Genomic DNA, 22,385 nt, shown 5'->3' on the forward strand with positions numbered 1-22,385 from the left:
TCACTTCTCCTACCTAGGCAGTTACCTTTCCACAAGGGCCAACATTGATGCCAAAATCCAGCATCGCCTGAGCTCTGCGAGTGCGGCTTTCTCCCGATTGAAGTGCAGCGTGTTTGAGGACATTCGCAGGGAAACCAAAATGCTTGTTTACAAAGCTATTGTACAACCAGCCTTACTATATGCTTGTGAAACATGGACCACTTATAAACGCCATCTCCAACTCCTCAAAAGATTCCATCAACAGTGTCTCCGAAAATTTTTACACATCACTTGGGAAGACAGGCAAACTAATATCAGTGTACTGGAAGAAGCAAAGATCACCAGTGTTGAAGCAATGATTCTTCAACATCAACTTCATTGGACTGGTCATGTTGTGCGGATGCCTGATGATCGTCTTCCAAAGCATCTACTACACTATTCCGAACTTGAAAATGGAAAGCGTAATGCTGATGGTCAACAAAAGAGGTTTAAAGACTGCCTCAAGGCAAATCTTTAAAAATGTAGTATAAACTCTGACAACTGGGAAACACTGGCCTGCGAGTGCTCCAGTTGGAGAACAGCCTTTACCAAAGGTGTCATGGGCTTTGAAGAAACTCGATCTCAGGACGCAAGGGAGAAACGTGCTAAGAGGAAGGCATGCTTGGCAAATCCACACCGTGATCAACTCCCACCTGGAAACCAATGTCCCCACTGTGGAAGGATGTGTGGATCCAGAATTGGCCTCCACAGTCACTTACGGACCCATTGTTAAAACCGTGTTTATGGAAGACAATCTTAGTCGGCTACGAGTGGTCGCCAAAGAAGAAGATTAGCAACAGAATAGAATATAGTGCCAGGTTGTTTTGTACGGATCTGTAAACGATACCTGCTCATGCTATTTTATTTTTATTGTTTTTAAAGACACACTACTCCATAAACAACAAATCACAATAAAATCCGAATTGGAAAGAGGATGAACAATCCTGCTGTTTTGTGTTTGGGCGTGGAGACGTCGGTGCTATGATAAAAGCTTGGATGGCTGGATTTCTCCACCGATATCTATTGGCAGCTCCCAGTTCATTCCTCCTTTGTTAGCAGTTCTCAGTTATTCCTTCACATTTCTCTGATGAAAATAGGGTCGTCCTATTGCATAATAGGGACATCCTGTTCCACCACCATCATCATTTTATCATTTATACCCCACCCACCTGACTGGGTTGCCCCAGCCACTCTGGGCAGCTTCCAACATCTATAAAAACATAATAAAACATTGAACACTAAAAAACCCCTTCCTTATACAGGGCTGCCTTCAGATGTCTTCTAAAGGTTGTAGAGTTACTTATCTCCTTGGTTCACGGGTTGCATAACTCCATACCCTCCAACATTTCTCTGATGAAGATACAGATATCCTAAGGAAGAGTGGGACATTCTGGGATCAAATCAGAAACCAGTACTGCTTCTGTAATTCTGGGACTGTCCCTGGAAAATAGACTAGAATTGTGTAGCCTAACCATTATCTGATAGGCAGCACAATTCCTCGGGTTGGAACTGGGAGTGGTGGCAGTGGCAAGGACCTTGTGTTACTTGGGAGGGGGCTACTTCAGACTTTTCAGAGTGAGACATGTTCACGGTGCGGCAAGCTTCTGGGTTCCACAGAATCTTTCAGGCAGGAGTAGGGAGGGTGAGGAGAAGCAAGTCTAAAATATAGATACTGTGGGAAATGACTACTGTATATATAACCACTTTGCCTTATTCCCAGAAATGGCTGTACTTGGAGACCTTACCTCTACATTGCCTCCAGAACTGATCTTCTGTGGTTGGACTCACCCTTGGAACAGGCTCTTTAGCATGTTCAAATTACCTTTTCTTCACCAGTAGAAGCCAGAGACAGCTTCCACATATTTGCACCTGGGAGTGGAACTTTCTGGTCAGAGATTGTAGTTTAGAACTTATACACAACATAGAACGCAGTTTTCCATCCTAATGAAGGGGAGAGCGGTAAGGTGAATCATTCCCTTCTTATAAAGACCACCACTATTGGTTTTTGTTTTTCAAAAAAAAACCCACAAGATTTATTCAAAAGTTACAATACAGTTGAAATGCAATGCATTTAAAGACCACTATTGCAGATTGTGAAGCTGAGGCTCCAATACTTTAGCCACCTCATGAGAAGAGAAGAATCCTTGGAAAGGTCCCTGATGTTGGGAAAGATTGAGGGCACTAGGAGAAGGGGACGACAGAGGACAAGATGGTTGGACAGTGTTCTTGAAGCTACGAACATGAGTTTGACCAAACTGCGGGAGGCAGTGCAAGACAGGAGTGCCTGGCGTGCTATGGTCCATGGGGTCACGAAGAGTCGGACACGACTAAATGACGAAACAACAACAAATTGCTCTTTACCAAACTCGCATTGTTTCAAAATGTGCCTCTGGTGAGAGCAACGATATCACTCATTGCCACATACACATCCTCCAAGCGTATCCCAAGAGGGAAAACTCTCACATAGTCTCTGACACTTCAGAAACTTGAACCACCATTTGTTTTGGCACTGGGAGTTGGCTATGTTGAGTTTTTGCTGGAGAGCAGCCAAGCAACACCCCCCCTCTTGAAGTTTGTATATCTCTCATAGTGCTACAGGGAAACCACGTGCCAATATCTCCCCCCCCCCCCTGCTTTGCAGAGTGTTTATAGAATTGGTCTTATCTTACGGGCTTCAAAACTATGTTTTCCTTCTCATTGGTTTCATATACCTGAGCATAGGGGTAACTGATACATTTTCAGCATGCTGTTGGCTTCTTAGCTAGAGAGCAGGGCCCTCTTAAGCATATCCGGTGCCGTGGTGCAAAGATCCCTCTGGAGCGCCCCCCCCCGGTTTCCCAGAGTTGTTGACCTTTTTTAAGGGGGAGGGACCCCAAAGTTGTTGACCTTTTTTTAGAAAAGGCTGCTCCCGCCCTCGCACTGCTGCCCTGTGCTGCTCCTGCGGGGCTGGGCATCGGCTCCCGCGGCGGGATCATGGTGTGGGGCTAGGCAGCCAGGCGTGATGGAGGTGGCACGGGAAGTAGGTCCGGGCAGGGACAGGCAAAGCGAGCTGGGCTGTCCGCGTCGCCGCAGCAGAGAATCACGCTCACTCAGCCACAGTCTTGCCGTCCTTGCTTGGGGAGGAAGGGAGCGTGACTGGGAGGGGATCGGGCAGGGGAAGGAAACGCGACTCGTGTGAAGGTGTGCAGAGGTGGTGGGGGCAGCGGGAGGAGGCAGGCTCCGTGCAAGGTGGTGGAGAAGCAGGGGAAGGAGGGAGGGGCGCTGGGGGCAGCAGTTGCAGTGTGTAGCCTCGAGTGCAGGGGTCTTTCGAGGTAGAGTGGACGGGGGGAGCGGTGGTAGAGCCAGGTTTATTATGCGCAGAGCTTGGGATGCAAGCACACACCACGCAGCCGAGGAGGTGGTGGTGTGTCGCGGAGCCAGCGGAAAGAGCTCCGGACTGCGGCAAAGCATCCGGAGCCTTCCCACCTCCGACGGGCGCTGGAGGTGCGCAGGCACCAAGCCCCCGCTCCACCTCGCTTACCTCCCCGCTCTCCCCTCCCCGGACTCTCCCCGGACTCTCCGCCTGGCGCCCTCCACTGCTTGGCGCCCTGGCTTGCCGCGCCACTACGCCCAATGGTAAAGACGTCCCTGCTAAAGAGCAAAATCTTAGCGTATGGATTAGCCAACAAAAAGAGGCACCATATTTTAAACTGGCCAGACAAATAAATGTGGGAATGCTGTAGGTAGCAGGAGAGGATATATTGATTAATCTTATCCTTCCTAACTCACGCTAGCAAGTTTCTTCACAATAGCAGAGTGCTTTCCCCTATAAAACGGCAGGAAGCTGGCTGCAGACTTGTTAAAATCTCTCAAGACAATAAACAATTCAATCTGGCTTGTCCAGATTGGGATATGTCCTGGTAATATCCCTTGAATCCCTCTTAAAAGCATAAAGACACAACAGTCTTATTCATAAGTAACAACAATAAGTTGACTCACGATCAGGCAGAGCCCAGTGTGATCCCTGAAGGCAGGCTTTAGCTTAAAGTTACAAATACATAGAAATGGGTTTACCCCATATGGGAGATAACTCAGGGAGTCTTAGCCAGCAGTGCAGTCCAGGAGAAGCAGGAAGCAGGCAGGACGAAAAAGAAGGGAGGTGGCTATTTTTCCAGGTCTGGGAAGGTCACGCTCACCTACTGGTCACATGCAAAGGAAGGATGCTCCAGACCAGGTGTAACAGGAAGTTTGATTGGCTGGATCAACATCCCCTGCATGTCCACTCTAGCAATACAGGTAATGTTGTACTTGACTGCTCCAGTGGATTACATCCCACAATAAAAGGCAGTGAAATGAAACTCGCAATGCAATACAGAGTTATGTGTGCTTAAGGTCGCAATACGCTTAATTATGCCTTACCTTGTGTTGGCATTTGGTCCCCGCATGCAATTTTCCACTGTTCGGAAAACAAGTGTGCCTATGCATTTTCTCAGCACAGCAGCATCAAAGAAGCAAGGATCTCCCTGGAATCTGTGAAAAATGAGATTATAAAATGTATACAGTGGTAGCTCGACTTATGAAGGCGATCCATTCCGCGGCGCTCTTAGTAAGTCAAAACCTTCTGATGTCGAAGCGTCCATTTTGTGCATGCGCGAAGCACGATTTTGCGCTTTGCGCATGTGCAGACCACGTGCGCCACTTCTGCGCAGGCGCAGAACACACGCGCAGCGAAAATACTTTCGGGTTTGCTGACTTCGTAGGTGGAAACCTTCGGAAGTTGAGGTACCACTGTAAATGTAAAAATAAGGAATGCTGGAAATGCAGTCAAGGAAGGCAACTTTTTCCATTTGTGATGGACTTGTAATAAAGTCAAAACCTTTTGGGATATGATATATAATGAATTGAAGAAAATGTTAAAGTTTACATTTGCTAGGAAACCAGAAGCATTTCTATTAGGAATAATAGGCGAGGAAATAAGACCAAGAAAGACCCCAAACTGTTTAGGTATGCAACTGTAGCAGCAAGAGTTTTACTAGCACAGAGATGGAAACAAGAAGACTTACCGACGATCCAGGACAAAGATAGTGGAATATGCTGAGTTGGCGAAATTAACTGGGAAATTCTGAAACCAGCGGGACCAAATGTTTCATAAAGACTGGAAGTTTACAGAGTATTTGAAAGACATTTAACAACATTTAACAACACTGTCAGGACTGATTTGAAGCTTGATAGTTTATAGAAAGCACAGATTTACAATTAACATAATTTTGTGATTATCAGAATTGAATAGAGAGTAAAGAGGGGAAATATGAAATGCAATTTAAAAAGATATAATTTAAGGTAATCATGGGCTGGGAGGGAGAGGAGTCGAATGCTCTCCCATTGTACTTCTGAGCCAGGTATTTACCCTTAAAATTTTAATTTTCTATAGAAATTACTTACCTTACCTTTTTGGAACCAGTTTCTTATATCCATTTAGGCAGCCTCGATATCTTCTAAATGTAAATAAGAAGGTAAACTAATAGTGGGCGGCTCAGTTTGGCGGCGGGTAGCTCAGTTTAGTGCCGTGGAACTCACTAGACCCCTCTAGAAGATTCCCTCTTCTCTCTGCTAGAGCCCGCTAGAGACCTCTCCCTCCCTTGAATCCCAATGGCTGGCTGACATGGATTCCTCTACCAGTCACTAGGTGGCTCTAGATCAGGCATGTCAAACCTGCAGCCCTCCAGATGTTTTGGCCTACAACTCCCATGATCCCTAGCTAGCAGGACCAGTGGTTGGGGAAGATGGGAATTGTAGTCCAAAACATCTGGAGGGCCGCAGGTTTGACATGCCTGCTCTAGATACTTCTCGGTTTTTACACCATTTCAGTGTGGTAAACAACTGATTATTCGCTATCGCCCTACCTAATTTTGTTTCGTTTCATCACTTTATAACCATTTAAAAAAAATTTGCTTCTTGGGGGGGCAGCTGCCCCCTGCCCCTCGCTGGGTACGCCCATGCTTGGAGCATGTTTAGAATTCTCCAAAGCCAGTTCACCCATGGAACTATAATCTCCCGTTCATCAAACCTCAGGATATTCATGCCTCTTGCTTGATAGTTATCTATGATGAATGGCTCGTTCTTTCAACAACTGGTCCAGTGTGCATGGGAGGGTGTGACAAGCCCTTTCATGGGCTGAAACGCAGCCAAACTCCCAAGTCGATGTGGGCCATAGGGGTCTCAGAGAGCAATTTGGTAAGAGAGCAGAAATGCTGAGTTTCTCTCCAAGATGGTGATGAGAATGCTCCAACCTCTCTGGCTTTGCCTCCTGTATTCTATCCTGCTTTTGCTTTTTTGCAGAGGTAAGTGTCCCCTTTCCCGTCCTATTAGAAAAAAATAAATAGTTGTCTTTCAATGCTACATGATCTGAAAAATACCATGATACTGGCAGTAGATTAGGCAAATTGGGGGAGGGGAATCAACCCTAAGTTTTGTCTGAATTGTATGGAAAAAAGACCAAGGACTCATCAAGACAACCAGTATATGTAATTGAGCGTTGATCCTGATTTTCTCCCACAAAACTCCCATGGATGTTAGAATGCATCCAGTCTTTTATTGAGCATTCGTTCTGATTTGCTTGGAAACTCTATGATTTTTAGCTACAATGCAAGCCTAAGCATGCCTGCTGTTGTTGTTGTTTAGTCGTTTAGTTGTGTCCGACTCTTCCTGACCCCATGGACCAGTGCCTGCCAGGCACTCCTGTCTTCCACTGCCTCCCGCAGTTTGGTCAGACTCATGTTGGTGTCTTCGAGAACACTGTCCAACCATCTCGTCCTCTGTCGTCCCTTTCTCCTTGTGCCCTCCATCTTTCCCAGCATCAGGGTCTTTTCCAGGGAGTCTTCTCTTCCCATGAGGTGGCCAAAGTATTGGAGCCTCAGCTTCACGATCTGTCCTTCCAGTGAGCACTCAGGGCTGATTTCCTTCAGAATGGATAGGTTTGATCTTCTTGCAGTCCATGGGACTCTCAAGAGTCTCCTCCAGCACCATAATTCAAAAGCATCCATTCTTCGGCGATCAGCCTTCTTTATGGTCCAGCTCTCACTTCCATACATCACTACTGGGAAAACCATAGCTTTAACTATACGGACCTTTGTCAGCAAAGTACTCAGAAGTAAATCCTATTCAATTCAGTGGGGCTAAGCCCTAGTTTCCAGTTTGGGAGGGGGTCCTCTATACTGCATATTGATTTCCACAACCTGACCAAATTTCTGGCCAGGACTCTGCAATAATTACGATGACATTTGCAATCCTTTGGAGCTGTTCTCCTTCTCTTGGAAGAACGTACATTAAAAAAAACACAGTAGAAATTGTGTGATTTGGAAACCCACAAAACGACTTGTTTTGATTCCAGTTTAACAAACATTTGGAACAAATTACAACAAATTTGCCTTCCTTGCTGAGCCCGCCCCCCCCTCTTCTGAATGCATGAGGCCAGCTTCTCCATAGAAGCTCTACCTCATGGTTTATAAAGCTATTGTATTTAACTTCATGGGGGGGGGTTGACATCTGTTGGTGTTTAGCTTGGATTATTTTAGTTGGCGGCAGCAAAGTTGCTTTTGATTTCCTACTCTTGGGCTCAGCTGCGTTGTTTGAATAAAGCGACAAAGTTATCCTGGCTTGAAGCATAATAACGCTGTGTTGGTGCACACCTGGAGGTGACTCCCTTGCAGGTGAGCCTGAGGGACCTTTGTTGTGGACCTGGGGTCACTCGCGGGGCAGAGGGAAGGGCAAGGAAGCTCCCTGCTGTGCTTAGAACTGGCTTCAAAGCAACCCAAACGAAGAGAAACAGGGGAGCCCCTCTCCATTTCCAGCAGCTGCACAAACATACAATATGCAAAAAAAGGAGCAGCCAAAGCGGTTATTCTGAACTGACAAGGGTAGTCTGGGGAAGCCCCAGTTAGATTTCTCTTTTCCTACTGCCAGATTCTGTCCTCCTTCACCTCTTCCATCTGTTGCACCGTGAGGGGCAGCGATAGTGATAGCTTTACATACCCTTCAACATTTCGCGGATGAAATGTTTTTGGAAGTTCAGTCCTGACCAGGGCCGTCTTAAGTGTATCTGGCGCCCTGGCGCCGTGGTGCGAAGATCCCTCCGGCACCCACCCACCTGCCCCGATTCCTAGCGCGGCTGCTGCGGGCACAGCAACGCGGCACCCCCCTGGCGCCCCGGCACCCTGGCGCATTGCGCCACCCAGCCTTGCCTTAGAGCCGGCCCTGGTCCTGACTGAGTAACTGAGAGGGAGACAGCTTTTAGCATTCTGCAAACTGAACAGAAAACATCCTTGGGGTTATTTGCTAAAAACAGGTCTCTGTGTAAGGCCTTAAGACTTAATCCCATCTATGTAGACATGGACTGTGAAAGGTTGCTGTACACATTTCTTCTGGGACCGAGTACAGCACTCCCCCCCCCTCCTCTGCATGGTCCACACACAACCGAGATCAGGGGTAGGCAACCTAAGGCCCGCGGGCCGGGGGAGGCCCAATCACCATTTCTATCTCGCCTGCGGGCGGTCTGGGAATCAGCTTGTTTTTACATGAGTAGAATGTGTGCATTTATTTAAAATGCATCTCCGGGTTATTTGTGGGGCCTGCCTGGTGTTTTTACATGAGTAGAATGTGTCCTTCTATTTAAAATGCATCTCCGGGTTATTTGTGGGGCCTGCCTGGAAATTTTACATGAGTAGAATGTGTCCTTTTATTTAAAATGCATCTCTGGGTTATTTGTGGGGCCTGCCTGGTGTTTTTACATGAGTAGAATGTGTGCATTTATTTAAAATACATCTCTGGGTTATTTGTGGGGCATAGGAATTCGTTCATTTTCCCCCCTCCGAAATATAGTCTGGCTCACCACATGATCTGAGGGACGGTGGATCAGCCCATGGCTGAAAAAGGTTGCTGACCCCTGACCTAGATCTTGCCCCTGAAAAGCACTTCTTGAGAAACTGGTTTCATTTTGAAAATAAAAACTCGTCGCAGAGTGATTCGGCATCCCACCCCCCACCCCATCCCGCCCAGTGTGTCCATTAGTGGGAAGGGAAAAATGTGAATCGGCTAATCAAGGGGAGGATTTTCTAACGCATATCAAGTAAACCCTCCCTCCCTTGTGGCATATCAGGATCCAGGATCAATGTAGACCAAGCAGCATGTTAAGAACCGGCATGATCACAGTGCTATTTTTCTAGAAAAAGAGGTGCCAGAACTCACCATGAACACCTCCCTCATTCTCCTAGAACGGCAATGGCACCCACTTGAGAGGTGCTGGAATTGAGTTCCGGCTGAAAAAAAGCCCTGGGGACGACTTATTCCATGTCCTCCAACATTTTCCCGATGAAAACAGGGACGTCCTAAGGAAAAGTGGGACATTCCGGGATTAAATCAGAAACGTGGACAGCTTCTGTAAATCTGGGACTGTCCCTGGAAAATAGGGACATTTGGATGGTTTGGCTTTAGGGTGGGGCCGAGACAGAAGGAACTCCTGCAATTCTCTTTCTCCAACCTTTCTCTCCTTTTTTTTCTCCTTCAGGATACACAGCACTGACCTATGATGACTTTGAAGATGAAAGTAAGAGAGAAACAAATATTTCTTCTCTGGGAACAAGGAGGGCAGACCTGTCCTTAGCATCCACACCACTGCCCTTTCCCAGTTGTCTTTCCCTCGCCATTTCCACATTTCTCATCCAGAGGGTACTGAGCCTTTAAGAAATGGGGACACGGGAGGGTCTTCCCAGAGGCCACACCCTAGATTTAGAAGACCCTCCCTAGGGACGTCCACGTAGCCCAGTGGTCCTCAAAGGGTGTGGTGGCATGCCACACTGGTGTGGCTGGAGAGGATGGCGAGTGTGGTGGGAACATTCAAGGACAATCAGTATTATATTCTGGGAATGATTTGTGTTGTTATGGAGCCGCATTCTTTTATACTTTCTGGATGTCTCACGATCATATGATAAAGTAGTTGTGTTCTGTGCTATAAATCAAGCACTGCTGGGAGTTGTTTTGTTTTCCAATGTATTTCTTATCGATTTTTTAAAAAATTGTTGTGGCGCGAGCAAGTGTGGCCCAGAATCCAACATTTCTCCGATGAAAATAGGGACGTCCCATTCCATAATGATCATTTTACTATTTATATCCCACACATCTGAATGGGTTGCCCCAGCCACTCAGGGCAGCTTCCAACATATATAAAAACATAATAAAACATTAAACGCTCCCAGTACGTTTCCGAGCACAATTCAAAGTGTTGGTGCTGACCTTTAAAGCCCTAAACGGCCTCGGTCCAGTATACCTGAAGGAGCGTCTCCACCTCCATCGCTCTGCCCGGACACTGAGGTGCAGCGCCCAGGGCCTTCTGGCGACTCCCTCCCTGCGAGAAGTCAAGTTACAGGGAACCAAGCAGAGGGCCTTCTCGGTAGTGGCGCCCGCCCTGTGGAACACCCTCCCACCAGATGTCAAAAAGAAAAATAACTACCAGACTTTTAGAGGACATCTGAAGGCAGCCCTGTTTAGGGAAGCTTTTAATCTTTAAGAAATTAGTGTATTCTAATATTTCTGTTGGAAGCCGCCCAGAGTGGCTGGGGAAGCCCAGCCAGATGGGCGGGGTATAAATAAATTATTATTATTATTATTATTATTATTATTATTATTATTATTATTATATAAACATTTTAATAAAACTTCCCTATACAGGATTGCCTTCAGACGGCTCGGGGGGTCAGGAAACTCCATACCCTCCAACATTTCTCCAATGAAAATAGGGATGTCCTAAGGAAACGCGGGACATTCCGGGATCAAATCAGAAACCGGGACAGCTTCTCCAATTTAGGGACATTCCTGGGAAATAGGGACACTTGGAGGGTCTGGTGGCCCAGAGAAAAATGTTTGAGAACTACCGACTTAGCCCCTTCTCTTTCCACTGTCAGGAAAATACATTTTAAATTCATCTAAAAGTGTTTTAATGTGACCACTGTTTGGTCCTATTTTCTCTTTTTTTTAAAAAAAGTGTTCTGACATATTTTTAATTGTTGCTGTTAATAATCATCACCATAATTTTATTATTTGTACCTTGGCCATCTGACCTGGTTGCCCCAGCCACTCTGTGTGGCTTCCAACATAGATAAAGACATAATGGAACATTGATCGCTTTGGGTAATATATTGTAGAAAGGTGGGCCAAGAAATTGAAAGAACGGACAAACAAATTGTATGACAAGCAGTAGTTTGGCAGGTGCAGAATTTCTGGTGTCTCCGCACATTGATGAGGAAAGATTTCAGCTGCAGAATTTGCGCCTGCAGTGACGGTGCTAAAGGCACACGAATGCTGCCAGGAAAAAAAATGTGGTAACCTCCTTCCCAAGACAGTAACAGATTCCCTCCCTCTTTAATGGGGACATGAGGTTAGGGCAAGGGGGAACTTTTCATCTGTGCTTTCCTCCCCATTCCTCCCCAAACTGGAAGAGATCCCAGAACTACCTAATATTTTTGGACCAGGAATAAGGAGCCCCTGCCTTGGGAAGGAAGGCGTTTGGTGCTTTTTCCCTTTTGAACAAGGAGATGCTTGAGAGGAAACCATGGATGTTTATAAAAATTACTCGGAACAATGTGGAAGGAGCTGATAAGGCAGGGATTTCTTCTCTCTTTTTTTTAACAGTGAAACTTAGGGTCAACCGGTGAATTTTTACGACACCAGGGCAGATAGAAGTTAATATTGCATTGTGCAACATGAAATACAGTGGTTTACAACCATAATACCTTGGTTTACAACCATAATCCGTTCCGGAGGTCCGTTTGTAAACCAAAACAAGTTGTAACCCAAGGCGCGCTTTCGCCAATGGGGCCTCCACAAAAAAAAAAATTTGTTCATAATCCAAAAAAATGGGTTGTAATTCAAAAAAAGTTTGCAAACTGGGACACGCACTTTCGAGTTTGACGTGTTTGTAATAAAAAATGTATGCAAAGCAGACTGTTTGCAAACCAAGGCACCAGTGTATATCTCCAGAACTCATTGTCCCTGGGTGTTCTGATGGCATAGATGGCTTTCAAAAGAATTATTCTCTCTCTCTTTTGGCTTCTTGGGGTATGTTTATTCATGTCCATTGACCACTGCAGCCCAGAATAAAAGATTTACTTTTGAAAGCAGGATGATGCCCAATTGCCAGATATACTGGCTTGGTGTGCAATGTTAAACAATAGTTTAAAATAAACTACAGTGGTACCTCGCAAGACGAATGCCCTGCAGGACGAATTTTTCGCAAGACGAATGTGTCTTGCGATCTGATGGTGACTCGCAAGACGGTTTCATTTCGCGAAGAATTCATCTTGCGAACCGAGGTTTCCCATAGGAACGCATTGAAATTTAATTAATGCGTTCCTATGGGCAAAAAAAAGAAATTTCAATGCATTCCTATAGGAAACTGCGATTCGCAAGACGAATTTTTCACAAAACGAATTGACTCGTGGAACGAATTAAATTCGTCTTGCGAGGTACCACTGTATAGCTTAATGTGCACAAGCACATCTCCTGCACATCAGCTGCTCTTAAACTCACCATGGAGAGGGGGAAACAAGCCCCAACCAAGCTAGAGTGTGGCTTGTTGTGATGTGTGAAGCTGGCACAGGCACAGCTTCCAACGGAGGTAAACTAAGGACATGGCGTGGTTGTAGGAAACAAACCATGGGTCTAGGTTCACACATCAGAACACTGAGACTCTGGCTAGTTTCCTCCCTTGCATGGCACAGACGGGACTAACTTCAACTCCATCAGTTTCAATGGGTCTACTCTGACTGTGATCAACTCAGATACAACGGATGGCCTTGGTCCAGTATACCTGAAGGAGCTTCTTCACCTCCATCATTCTGCCCGGACACTGAGGTCCAGTACCGAGGGCCTTCTGGCGGTTCCCTCGTTGTGAGAAGCCAAGTTGCAGGGAACTAGGCAGAGGGCCTTCTCGGTGGTGGCGCCTGCCCTGTGGAACACCCTCCCAACAGATGTCAAAGAGGAAAACAACTACCAGACTTTTAGAAGACATCTGAAGGCAGCCCTGTTCAGGGAGGCTTTTAATGTTTAATAGATTATTGTGTTTTATTTTTCTGTTGGAAGCCGCCCAGAGTGGCTGGGGAGACCCGGCCAGATGGGCAGGGTATAAATAATAAATTATTATTATTAATATTATTATTATTATGGTTTGTCTTTTAACTACGGTTTAACACAGCATTTGAATGCAGACATTGGGACTTAAGGTTGCCTGGATACCTTGCTTGCTAGTCACCTCAAATTTCCTCATTCCTGATCCTCGACATGTAGAGAGGCTCCTTGTAGTTGTGACAGGAGGGAAAACCAGTATTAAAATCCTCAGAGAGACACTCATGAACTTAAGCAGGGTTCTGGTCTGAGCCTTTGTCCTCCTCCAGATGTTTGTCCCCCCCAGCAGAGATTTAATAATCTCCATCATCCCTCGCTTGGGAACCTCTGGGGTGGGGGGGAGGAATTTGGCTGGTCTCTGCTGGAGAGAAGAGTGCTATGCCAAGATGTAGCTTTGATCTGATCTACGGATCAACTGGGCTGATTCCATCTGTCTTCCTCTTAAGTTTGTGTCAGTTCTGGGGCCAAAAGCTGGAGGTGAAATTGTGGATACAGGGGAGATGAAGCAGGCTTCGCAGGTTCCCCTTCTTTAAATAGACCTTCCTTGAGGAAGGTAATAGTTGACTTCGTGAGTCCCCAGGCCTGCCCTATCACTGTTACTCATCCTACTGCTGTTCCTAGACTAACATCTCCTTTCTCCTTCCAGTCTCCTACCTGTACCCAGATGAAGAAGGTGAGCAGTGATCTCCTCCTCCCATCCCCTCTGTTGCGAAACAGAAGTCCTCACTCTTCTTTTAGCCACGGGCTTCTGTTTTCATGAGATCTGCGTCCCAAAATGGTCTGTTTACCCAATATCTCACTTTTTATTTGGTGACCTCTGTTGGAGGTTTTCACATGTGACACACACTGCATTCACCGCTTAGTTCAGCTTTCACCAATCTGTGCCTCCTCGTATCTTTTGGAATACAACTCCAGCTGGGGGCTGATGGGAGTTGAAGTCCAAAATGTCGGGAGAGGGCAGGGTGGTGAAGGTTGACTTAGGGTGTTTTCGCAGAGATGGGGGAGGAACACAAACCTGTATCCTTCATACATCCTGAACCAATATGTGAACTGAAATGCAACTCTCCTTCAACATTTGCACCTTTCTTTTTCATTACTTTCATTACTTTTACTGCCAATGGATGAGACTTGTTTACTGGAACTCTGTAAGTAAAAACTTCACTTATCTGCTAGGTGTCTGTGATTTATTCTAGCCTAAGTATTTTCATGGGGTCTAAACCATAGAGCCTAGGGCTTTCCTATCAGAAGGTTGGCGGTTCGAATCCCCACAATGGGGTGAGCTCTTGTTGCTCGGTCCCTGCTCCTGCCAACCTAGCTGTTCGAAAGCATGTCAAAGTGCAAGTAGATAAATAGGTACCGCTCCAAGCGGGAAGGTAAACAGCATTTTCGTGCGCTGCTCTAGTTCGCCAGAAGTGGCTTTGTCATGCTGGCCACATGACCCGGAAGCTGTACGCCGGCTCCCTCGGGCAATAATGCGGGATGAGCGCCGCAACCCCAGAGTCGGTCATGACTGGACCTAATGGTCAGGGGGCCCTTTACCTTTAAACAGAAAAGGGCACTTACATTAGTGGGAAATAATCTACAAGAATATGTTATATTGGGAGAAAGTGCCTGCAGAGATTTGCTCACATTGTGACTTTAAAAAAGAAGAAATAAGATTGCAAGGTGATGTGGAAAGGGGAAGAACCGAATTTAAGACTGAAACTAAGGGAGAAAAACAGGGAGGAAGCAAAAACACTGAGATCCAGCTCCGAGGGCCTTCTGGCAGTTCCCTCACTGCGAGAAGCCAAGTTACAGGGAACCAGGCAGAGGGCCTTGTCGGTAGTGGTGTCCGCCCTGTGGAACGCCCTCCCAGCGGATGTCAAAGAGATAAACAACTATCTGACATTTAGAAGACATCTGAAGGCAGCCCTGTTTAGGGAGGTTTTTAATGATTGATGATTTGTTGTATTTTTAATCTTTGTTGGAAGCCGCCCAGAGTGGCTGGGGAAACCCAGACAATTGGGCGGGGTATACATTATTATTATTATTACTAGTGTCTTCAGCCCGTTAAATAAACGGGCGCTAGAATGCATGCCGGCTTCTCGATCCGGTGCTCCGCGCAGCGCTGATCAGCGCCGACCCGGCAGGCCGCCAGATCAAGGAAGCGGCCTGCCGGGTCGGCACCCAGCAGCGCTGCACGAAGCACCGGGGGCTGGCGGCGGGGAAGGCAGGCAGGCGCTTGCTCTATTGCCTGCCTGCATTCCCCACTGCCTGTCACACGAAGATCGGTGGACGCCGCTTGCCGGGGTTTGTCAACCCCGGCAAACAGCGCCCGCCGTTCTTCGGCTGTCCCCCGATGCGCTACGGCTCGGGGAAGCAGGCAGGGAGATGCAACAGCCCGCAGCTTCCCGGGCTGTTGCGTCTCCCTGCCTGCTTCCCCAAACTAAAGCGCGTGGGGGACAGAGCCGAATTGCGGCGCGGGGGGGGGGGGGCTTTTCGCCGTTTGCCTTCCCCGAGCTAAGGGGGAGGCAAACGGCAAAAAGCCCCCGCCACGCCGCAATTCGGCTCCGGGACTGGCTTGGCGGTGGCGGGAAGAAGGGGAGGAATTCCTCCCCTTCTTCCCGCCACCGCCAAGCCAGTCCGCAGTGGGGGCTTTTCGCCGTTTGCCTTCCCCCCAGGGGGAGGCAAACGGCGAAAAAACCCGCCGCGCCATACTTTGGCTCGGAGACTGGCTTGGCGGTGGCGGGAAGAAGGGGAGGAATTCCTCCCCTTCTTCCCGCCGCCGCCAAGCCAGTCCCAGAGCCGAAGTGCAGCGCGGCGGGTGCTTTTTGCCGTTTGCCTCCCCCTTCACTCCGGGAAGTCAAACAGCGAAAAGCCCCCACCGCGCCGCACTTCGGCTTGGGGACTGGCTTGGCGGCGGTGGGAAAAAGAGGAGGAATTCCTCCTCTTCTTCCCGCCGCCGCCAAGCCAAAGCCGGCTTCTCTCGGCGCCCGCTGCCGCTTCGGCCGAGGAAGCGCAGTCCCATGCCGGAGGTGCGCGGCAAGGCTGCCGGGGGGAGCGCTTCTTTCCCCCGCCGCCTCGCCGCGCACCTCCAGCATGAGACTGGGCTTCGGAACGGCGGTTGGCGGAGCGGCGGTTGGCCGTTGTCCCTCCGTCCAATCCCTGTGTCTCTGGGGTACATGCGCAGTACCCCAGGGACACACGGGACAACTGGACGCAGGGACAACTTGGACATTATTATATAGGATTATTATTATTACTAGTGGATTTTAGCCCGTTTAAAAACGGGCGCTAGAGGAAGCGGCCTGCCGGGACTGGCTTGGCGGTGGCGGGTCTTCCCGTGCCTTCCCTGGGGGAGGCAAACGGCGAAAAACCCCGCCGCGCCGCAAATCGGCTCCGGGACTGGCTTGGCGGTGGCGGGTCTTCCCGCCACCGCCAAGCCAGTCCGCAGCGGGGTTTTTTCGCCGTTTGCCTTCCCCTGGGGGAGGCAAACGGCGAAAAACCCCGCCGCGCCGCAAATCGGCTCCGGGACTGGCTTGGCGGTGGCGGGTCTTCCCGCCACCGCCAAGCCAGTCCGCAGCGGGGGTTTTTCGCCGTTTGCCTTCCCCTGGGGGAGGCAAACGGCGAAAAACCCCGCCGCGCCGCAAATCGGCTCCGGGACTGGCTTGGCGGTGGCGGGTCTTCCCGCCACCGCCAAGCCAGTCCGCAGCGGGGGTTTTTCGCCGTTTGCCTTCCCCTGGGGGAGGCAAACAGCGAAAAACCCCGCCGCGCCGCAATTCGGCTCCGGGACTGGCTTGGCGGTGGCGGGAAAAAGGGGAGGAATTCCTCCCCTTCTTCCCGCCGCTGCCAAGCCAAAGCGGGCCTCCCTCCGCGCCCGCTGCCGCTTCGGCTTCCTCGGGTTCCCCGAGGAAGCGCCGTCCCATGCCGGAGGTGTGCGGCAAGGCTGCCGGGGGGGGGAGCGCTTCTCTCCCCCGCCGCCTCACCGCGCACCTCCAGCATGAGACTGGGCTTCGGAGCGGCGGTTGGCGGAGCGGCAGTTGGCTGTTCCCTGTGTCCTGAGAGCACGGGTCCAATCCCTGTGTCCCTGGTTGTCCCTCCGTCCAATCCCTGTGTCTCTGGGGGACATGCGCAGTACCCCAGGGACACACGGGACATCTGGACGCAGGGACAACATGGACATTATTATATAGGATTATTATTATTATTATTATTATTAAACAGATATGCACAACCCTAGTTACATGCACCGTTTGCCTGTTGGGTTGAATGTAAAAAGCTGGCTGGAATGTGATTTGATTCCTCTCCCACTTCAACACCATTTGCACACGGTGTAGATCAAGCATCCCCAAACTGCGGCCCTCCAGATGTTTTGGCCTACAACTCCCATGATCCCTAGCTAATAGGACCAGTGGTGAGGGATGATGGGAATTGTAGTCCAAAACATCTGGAGGGCCGCAGTTTGGGGATGCCTGGTGTAGATGGTACAACAGAATCAGGCATCCTTTCTGTTACCTGCAATGTTTGATACGCTTCCTTCCCAGGGCGAAACTAGAAGTGGCTGATGTACTAGAGTAGCTGATGTTTAATAAATGAATTGCTGGCAGGATGCAGTGAGACCAGGGGGCGGGGGCACACACTGAGCTGGATATAGGTGTATGATGGGATGGGGCAGGGCCTTTATGCTTGCTGCAGTCCCAGTCAGAATTCCCTTCCGATCTCTCATTCTCGGCTAGGGCCTTTTGAAGAAGAGGACGGCCAAGCCAGTGACTGTGGAGATACCTACTATGACTGGGTAGCGCTGCTCTGCTGGCCCAAGTTCCATGCCTCCATCATGGCTGCAGCAGAGAGCAGCCGGTGCCTCTGGGAAACAACTGGCAGGTATAGATTCCTGAGTGGAAGACAGACCTGGTTCCTGGTACCTCAGGGGGATTGGTTTCTTGATTTATTTTATACATAGGCCTCCCCCCATTTATGTGGGGGTTACATTCTGGTGTGTTGTTCCCTCTATGGCAGAGACCATACATTCCAACATTTCTCCAATGCAGACAGGGACTCCTACCATATTCTCCAATATCTATACAGTGAAAATAGGGACGTTCTTGTTGAGAATTCCATTCCTCCTGTGCTGTTTACATTCCAGCACTGATTTTTGGAGTCTTGTGAGAGGAAATTGAGATATAGTCATACCTCAGGTTGCATACGCTGCGGGTTGCATACTTTCGAGCTGTGTACTCGGAGGACCCAGAAGTGTTTACCTCCGGGTTCCGCTGCACACATGTGAGAAGCGTTCTGCGCGATTCGCACATGCACAGAAGCTCTCTATCGGCGCTTCGCGCATGCGCTAAAGCACCGCTCGGGTTGAGTACTTTTCGGGTTGCAAACGCACCCTAGAATGGATTGGGTACTCAACCCGAGGTACCACTGCACGCTGTTTCCGCTTCGTATAGCTCAGGCACCCCCAAACTGCGGCCCTCCAGATGTTTTGGCCTACAAGTCCCATGATCCCTGGCTAACAGGACCAGTGGTCGGGGAAGATGGGAATTGTAATCCAAAACATCTGGAGGGCCGAAGTTTGGGGATGCCTGGTATAGCTTTTGTTTTCGCAGCTCTCTCTCTGAGGAAGAAAGACAGAGAGAGAAGCCGTGTTTTCTTTGTTCTGTTACGTCTGATTTAATTTGCAATAAATTAGATGTTACTCCTCAAGGCTGAGCTTCTGTTTTGAACTCCGCTAATCGTGTGCTCATGTCCCTGGATATGGGCCACATCAGTGTGACGGGAGACCAGAGTGATGAATCCCGGGTGACGCTGTGCTGGGGGGAGGCACCAGGCCTTGGCGTTATCACCCAACAATTCTAAGGGAAAGTGGGACGTCCCAGGATCAAGCCAGAAACTGGGACGGCTTCTGTAAATCTGGGGCCGTCCCTGGAAAATAGGGACACTTGGAGGGTCTGAGAGACAGCTCCTCCTGAGTCTGACCTCCTTGAGAAATTGGTTGCCATCATGCCATATATTTCCTGCTCTTGTTGATGGTGCAGTGAATACACTAGGCAGGGAGTAAAGGCAAGCTATCACAATGCTATAGGGATGAGGGTTGTCCCTTTAAGGATTTTTCACTCCTCAGACATGGAGGTGGAGCTTTAGAAGGGGAGTCCATGCTTGGAAGGTTTTTCGTTTGTTTTTTTCAACATATTTTTTTTTATTTGCCCAGGAACCTCACCAAAATGCTGGAGAGGGTGCACCTCCACAGGCACATACCTCCACATGCGGTGGGAATGCCCCAAAATCCAACTATTCTGGACAACAACCATACAAGAAATATGCAAAATAACTAAGCAAGTATTAGAAGTCACCCCAGGACTGGCCCTACTAAACATCTTCCAAGATAATAATGCCCATTCACATCATAAAGAGCTCATAACCCACCTAGTCTCAACAGCCAGAAACATCATAACCAGACACTGGAGAGACCTGTCAGGAGTAAGCATGAACCAATGGTACCAAATAGTATGGGAAACAGCCTTATTAGAAAAACTAACCAACAAACTGAAACTGGCACGGGGACAAATAGAAGAAGACGCCTTTACCCCAGTATGGCTTCCCTTTATCACATACACAGCCTGGAAGGTTATGAGCATCCTTTGGAGGTAGGATTCTGTCAAGCCAGGTTTCTGGATCCCAGTGATCTGTCCATGGTCCTGTAAGCCTCGTTCTGACCTCCCTGCTTCTCCTGTCTGTACCCCCACACCTCTTTTTCAGCTACTTTTGGATATGGCACTGATGGTCCTCGTTCCTGACATATCCTGGCTCTCCTGTAGGCAGAAGTGGCTCTTCATCCATTGGTTGTGCTATTAGGGTGTGTTGAATTTGTCAGCTTTCAAATTCTATAAATGGGAATTTGAAAACTTTGAAAACCTGGGAATTCAAAGGATATTTTGGTTAGATTGATCTAATTTAGTTTTGGTTGGTGAGTAAAATGTTTATAAAATTGCACAGAAATCATTACAAATGATTGCCAAGTACTTGCTGTTATATAACATTAATTTATTTATTAAGTATTGCCAAACATTTTGCTTTCCAAAAGCAGTTCGTGTGCTTCTTCAACAAATGTTATTATTATTATTATTATTTATTAAATTTCTATACCACACTTCATCTGAAGATCACAGGGCGGTTTACAATATGATGTTGTCCAATCACAAAAATAAAAGCAGTTTTGAATTCCCTCATGCCTAAAAACCTATTTTTAAGACCCCCTCACTAAAGACATGTGGAGAGAGAGAGAGAGAGAGCATACAGTTGCACCTTGGAAGTCGAATGGAATCCATTCTGGAAGTCCGTTCGACTTCCAAAACGTTCGGAAACCAAAGCGCAACTTCTGATTGGCTGCCGGAAGCTGCTGCAGCCAATCGGAAGCCCTGTTGGACGTTTGGCTTCCAAAAATAGTTCGCAAACCGGAACAGTCATTTCTGGGTTTGCGGTGTTCGGGAGCCAAAACATTCGAGAACTAAGCTGTTTGGAAACTAAGGTACGACTGTACTGTATTTGAATTCCTCACACCCAAACACATATTTTTAAGACCCCTCACTGAATAAATTTGCAAAAGTCAAGTTTTGCCCCATAAAAGTAACATGCCCCAGAATCATAGAATCGTAGAGTTGGAATGGATCCCAAGGGTCACCCAGTTCAACTCCCTGCAATGCAGCAATCTCAGCTAAAGCATCCATGACAAATAGCCTATAATGTTCCATCCACCACAACCTTCCCATTTTGTCCCTCTACAGCATGTATAGCGAGCTGGTCCTCTGCACTGGGTTGCTGGCTGAAGGGATGGGATGTCCGGTTGCCAGTCCCACCTTGGACGTCTTCTTCATGAGAATCCACGCAGAGTACTTCGCCAACTGCTCCCTACCCAGTGACACCGCAGAGCATCATCCACCGACTGGAGTGGTCGTCATCTTGACCTCCCTGCCGGTCTGTTTGGTGCCCCTCTCCATCGCCCTTGTCCTCCGGAAGACACGGGGTCCCGAAACTGTACTGCAAACTCCCCTGCGGTGGGCAAAAGTTAGGAAGGGAGAGGTCTTGCTAAATGCTGAGAGGGGGGAGGCAACACTTCTGGGCAACTGAGAGCAACTGGGCTGAAGTGTGAAGGAGAGGAGAATTTTATTCTGGTTTTTTACATCACATTTTTATTAAACTTTAAAATCTTTAAATTCCAGCTATCAAGTTTGTTTTACATTTCTCTTTAAACTTCGACTTCCTGCCTTTTCCTACCTGCTGCTCTGAATCCCATCCCATCCACATACAGTGGTACCTCGGGTTGCGTACTCAATCCATTTTGGGGTGCCGTTTGCACCCCGAAAAGTACGCAGCCCGAGCAGCGCTTTAGTGCATGCGCGAAGCACGCAGAATGCTTCTGCGCATGCGGCGGAACCCGGAAGTAAACATTCCGGGTCCGCCGCATTCTTAAGCGGCTTAAGCGACTGTACTGAACATATTCTTTCATTTCAAATATTATCATCTTTCTTCTACTGCTCATGTTTCAAATCCTGCTTGCCATTTCATCTGATTATGATATTTTTCAGAGATTCCCAAAAGGGCTTCCATTCTTCCACAAACTGCCCGTCATGCTGGTCTTTTAATTTTTGCTGTTTGCTTCGCCAGTTCTGCATAGTCCATTAACGGCTACTCCCCGTCCCTTGAATTTTATTTCTGAAATTACATATTCTGCTTGTCTGCAATTACACATTAGCCCATACGGACGCTTTTCTACAATAGCAATGTTAACAAAAAGCCCCAGAAGAATGGAATACCTTTTTCGGACTACCTAAGGAAATATTGCAGTTTGATGAACTCACAAGCAGGATCTGAAATATGAGCAACAGTAGGTATTAGAGAATACAGTATTGAAGTTATGGTAAAAGACAGAAGGTATTGCACAGCAGTTTACCTTCCAAGTTCCGGACTGCAGAATCCGGGACCGGCAGCCGTGTGACACCGGAAGTTGCGTCAACATAACTTCCGGTGTCGCTTTGCCCTTCTATGGGCACCAAAAATGGCCGCCGCCGGCTTCGAAAGTCACTTGTACGCATGTCAGGAAGTGCGTCGACGCAACTTCCGGTGTCGCTCCGCCCATCTATGGGCACCAAAAATGGCCGCCGCCGACACCGGAAGTCGCGTCTATGCGCTTCCAGACATGCGTAGATGCGACTTTTGAAGCCGGCACAGCCATTTTT

The 22,385-nt window shown here is 48.3% G+C and overlaps 1 protein-coding gene across 1 annotated transcript; it reads left to right on the plus strand.

The window, feature by feature from the left end:
- Positions 1-3,386: 3,386 nt before the first annotated feature.
- On the plus strand, positions 3,387-21,276 carry LOC118094566 (uncharacterized). The gene is made up of 5 exons (XM_035135091.2): positions 3,387-3,633; positions 9,560-9,598; positions 13,817-13,843; positions 17,886-18,030; positions 20,934-21,276. Exons 1-5 carry the CDS (start codon positions 3,387-3,389, stop codon positions 21,274-21,276), a joined length of 801 nt encoding a protein of 266 aa, XP_034990982.2.
- The last annotated feature ends 1,109 nt before the right edge of the window (positions 21,277-22,385 follow it).

This window comes from Zootoca vivipara, chromosome 13, assembly GCF_963506605.1.
Source record: "Zootoca vivipara chromosome 13, rZooViv1.1, whole genome shotgun sequence".
Lineage (NCBI taxonomy): Eukaryota > Metazoa > Chordata > Lepidosauria > Squamata > Lacertidae > Zootoca > Zootoca vivipara.

Excerpts from the sequence above, each read along its gene's own strand:
- LOC118094566 (XM_035135091.2), top strand. The coding sequence starts at position 3,387 with ATGCAAGCACACACCACGCAGCCGAGGAGGTGGTGGTGTGTCGCGGAG. Across the intron at positions 13,844-17,885 it reads CCTGTACCCAGATGAAGAAG|GGCCTTTTGAAGAAGAGGAC; the intron begins GTGAGCAGTGAT and ends ATTCTCGGCTAG. Across the intron at positions 18,031-20,933 it reads CTCTGGGAAACAACTGGCAG|CATGTATAGCGAGCTGGTCC; the intron begins GTATAGATTCCT and ends GTCCCTCTACAG.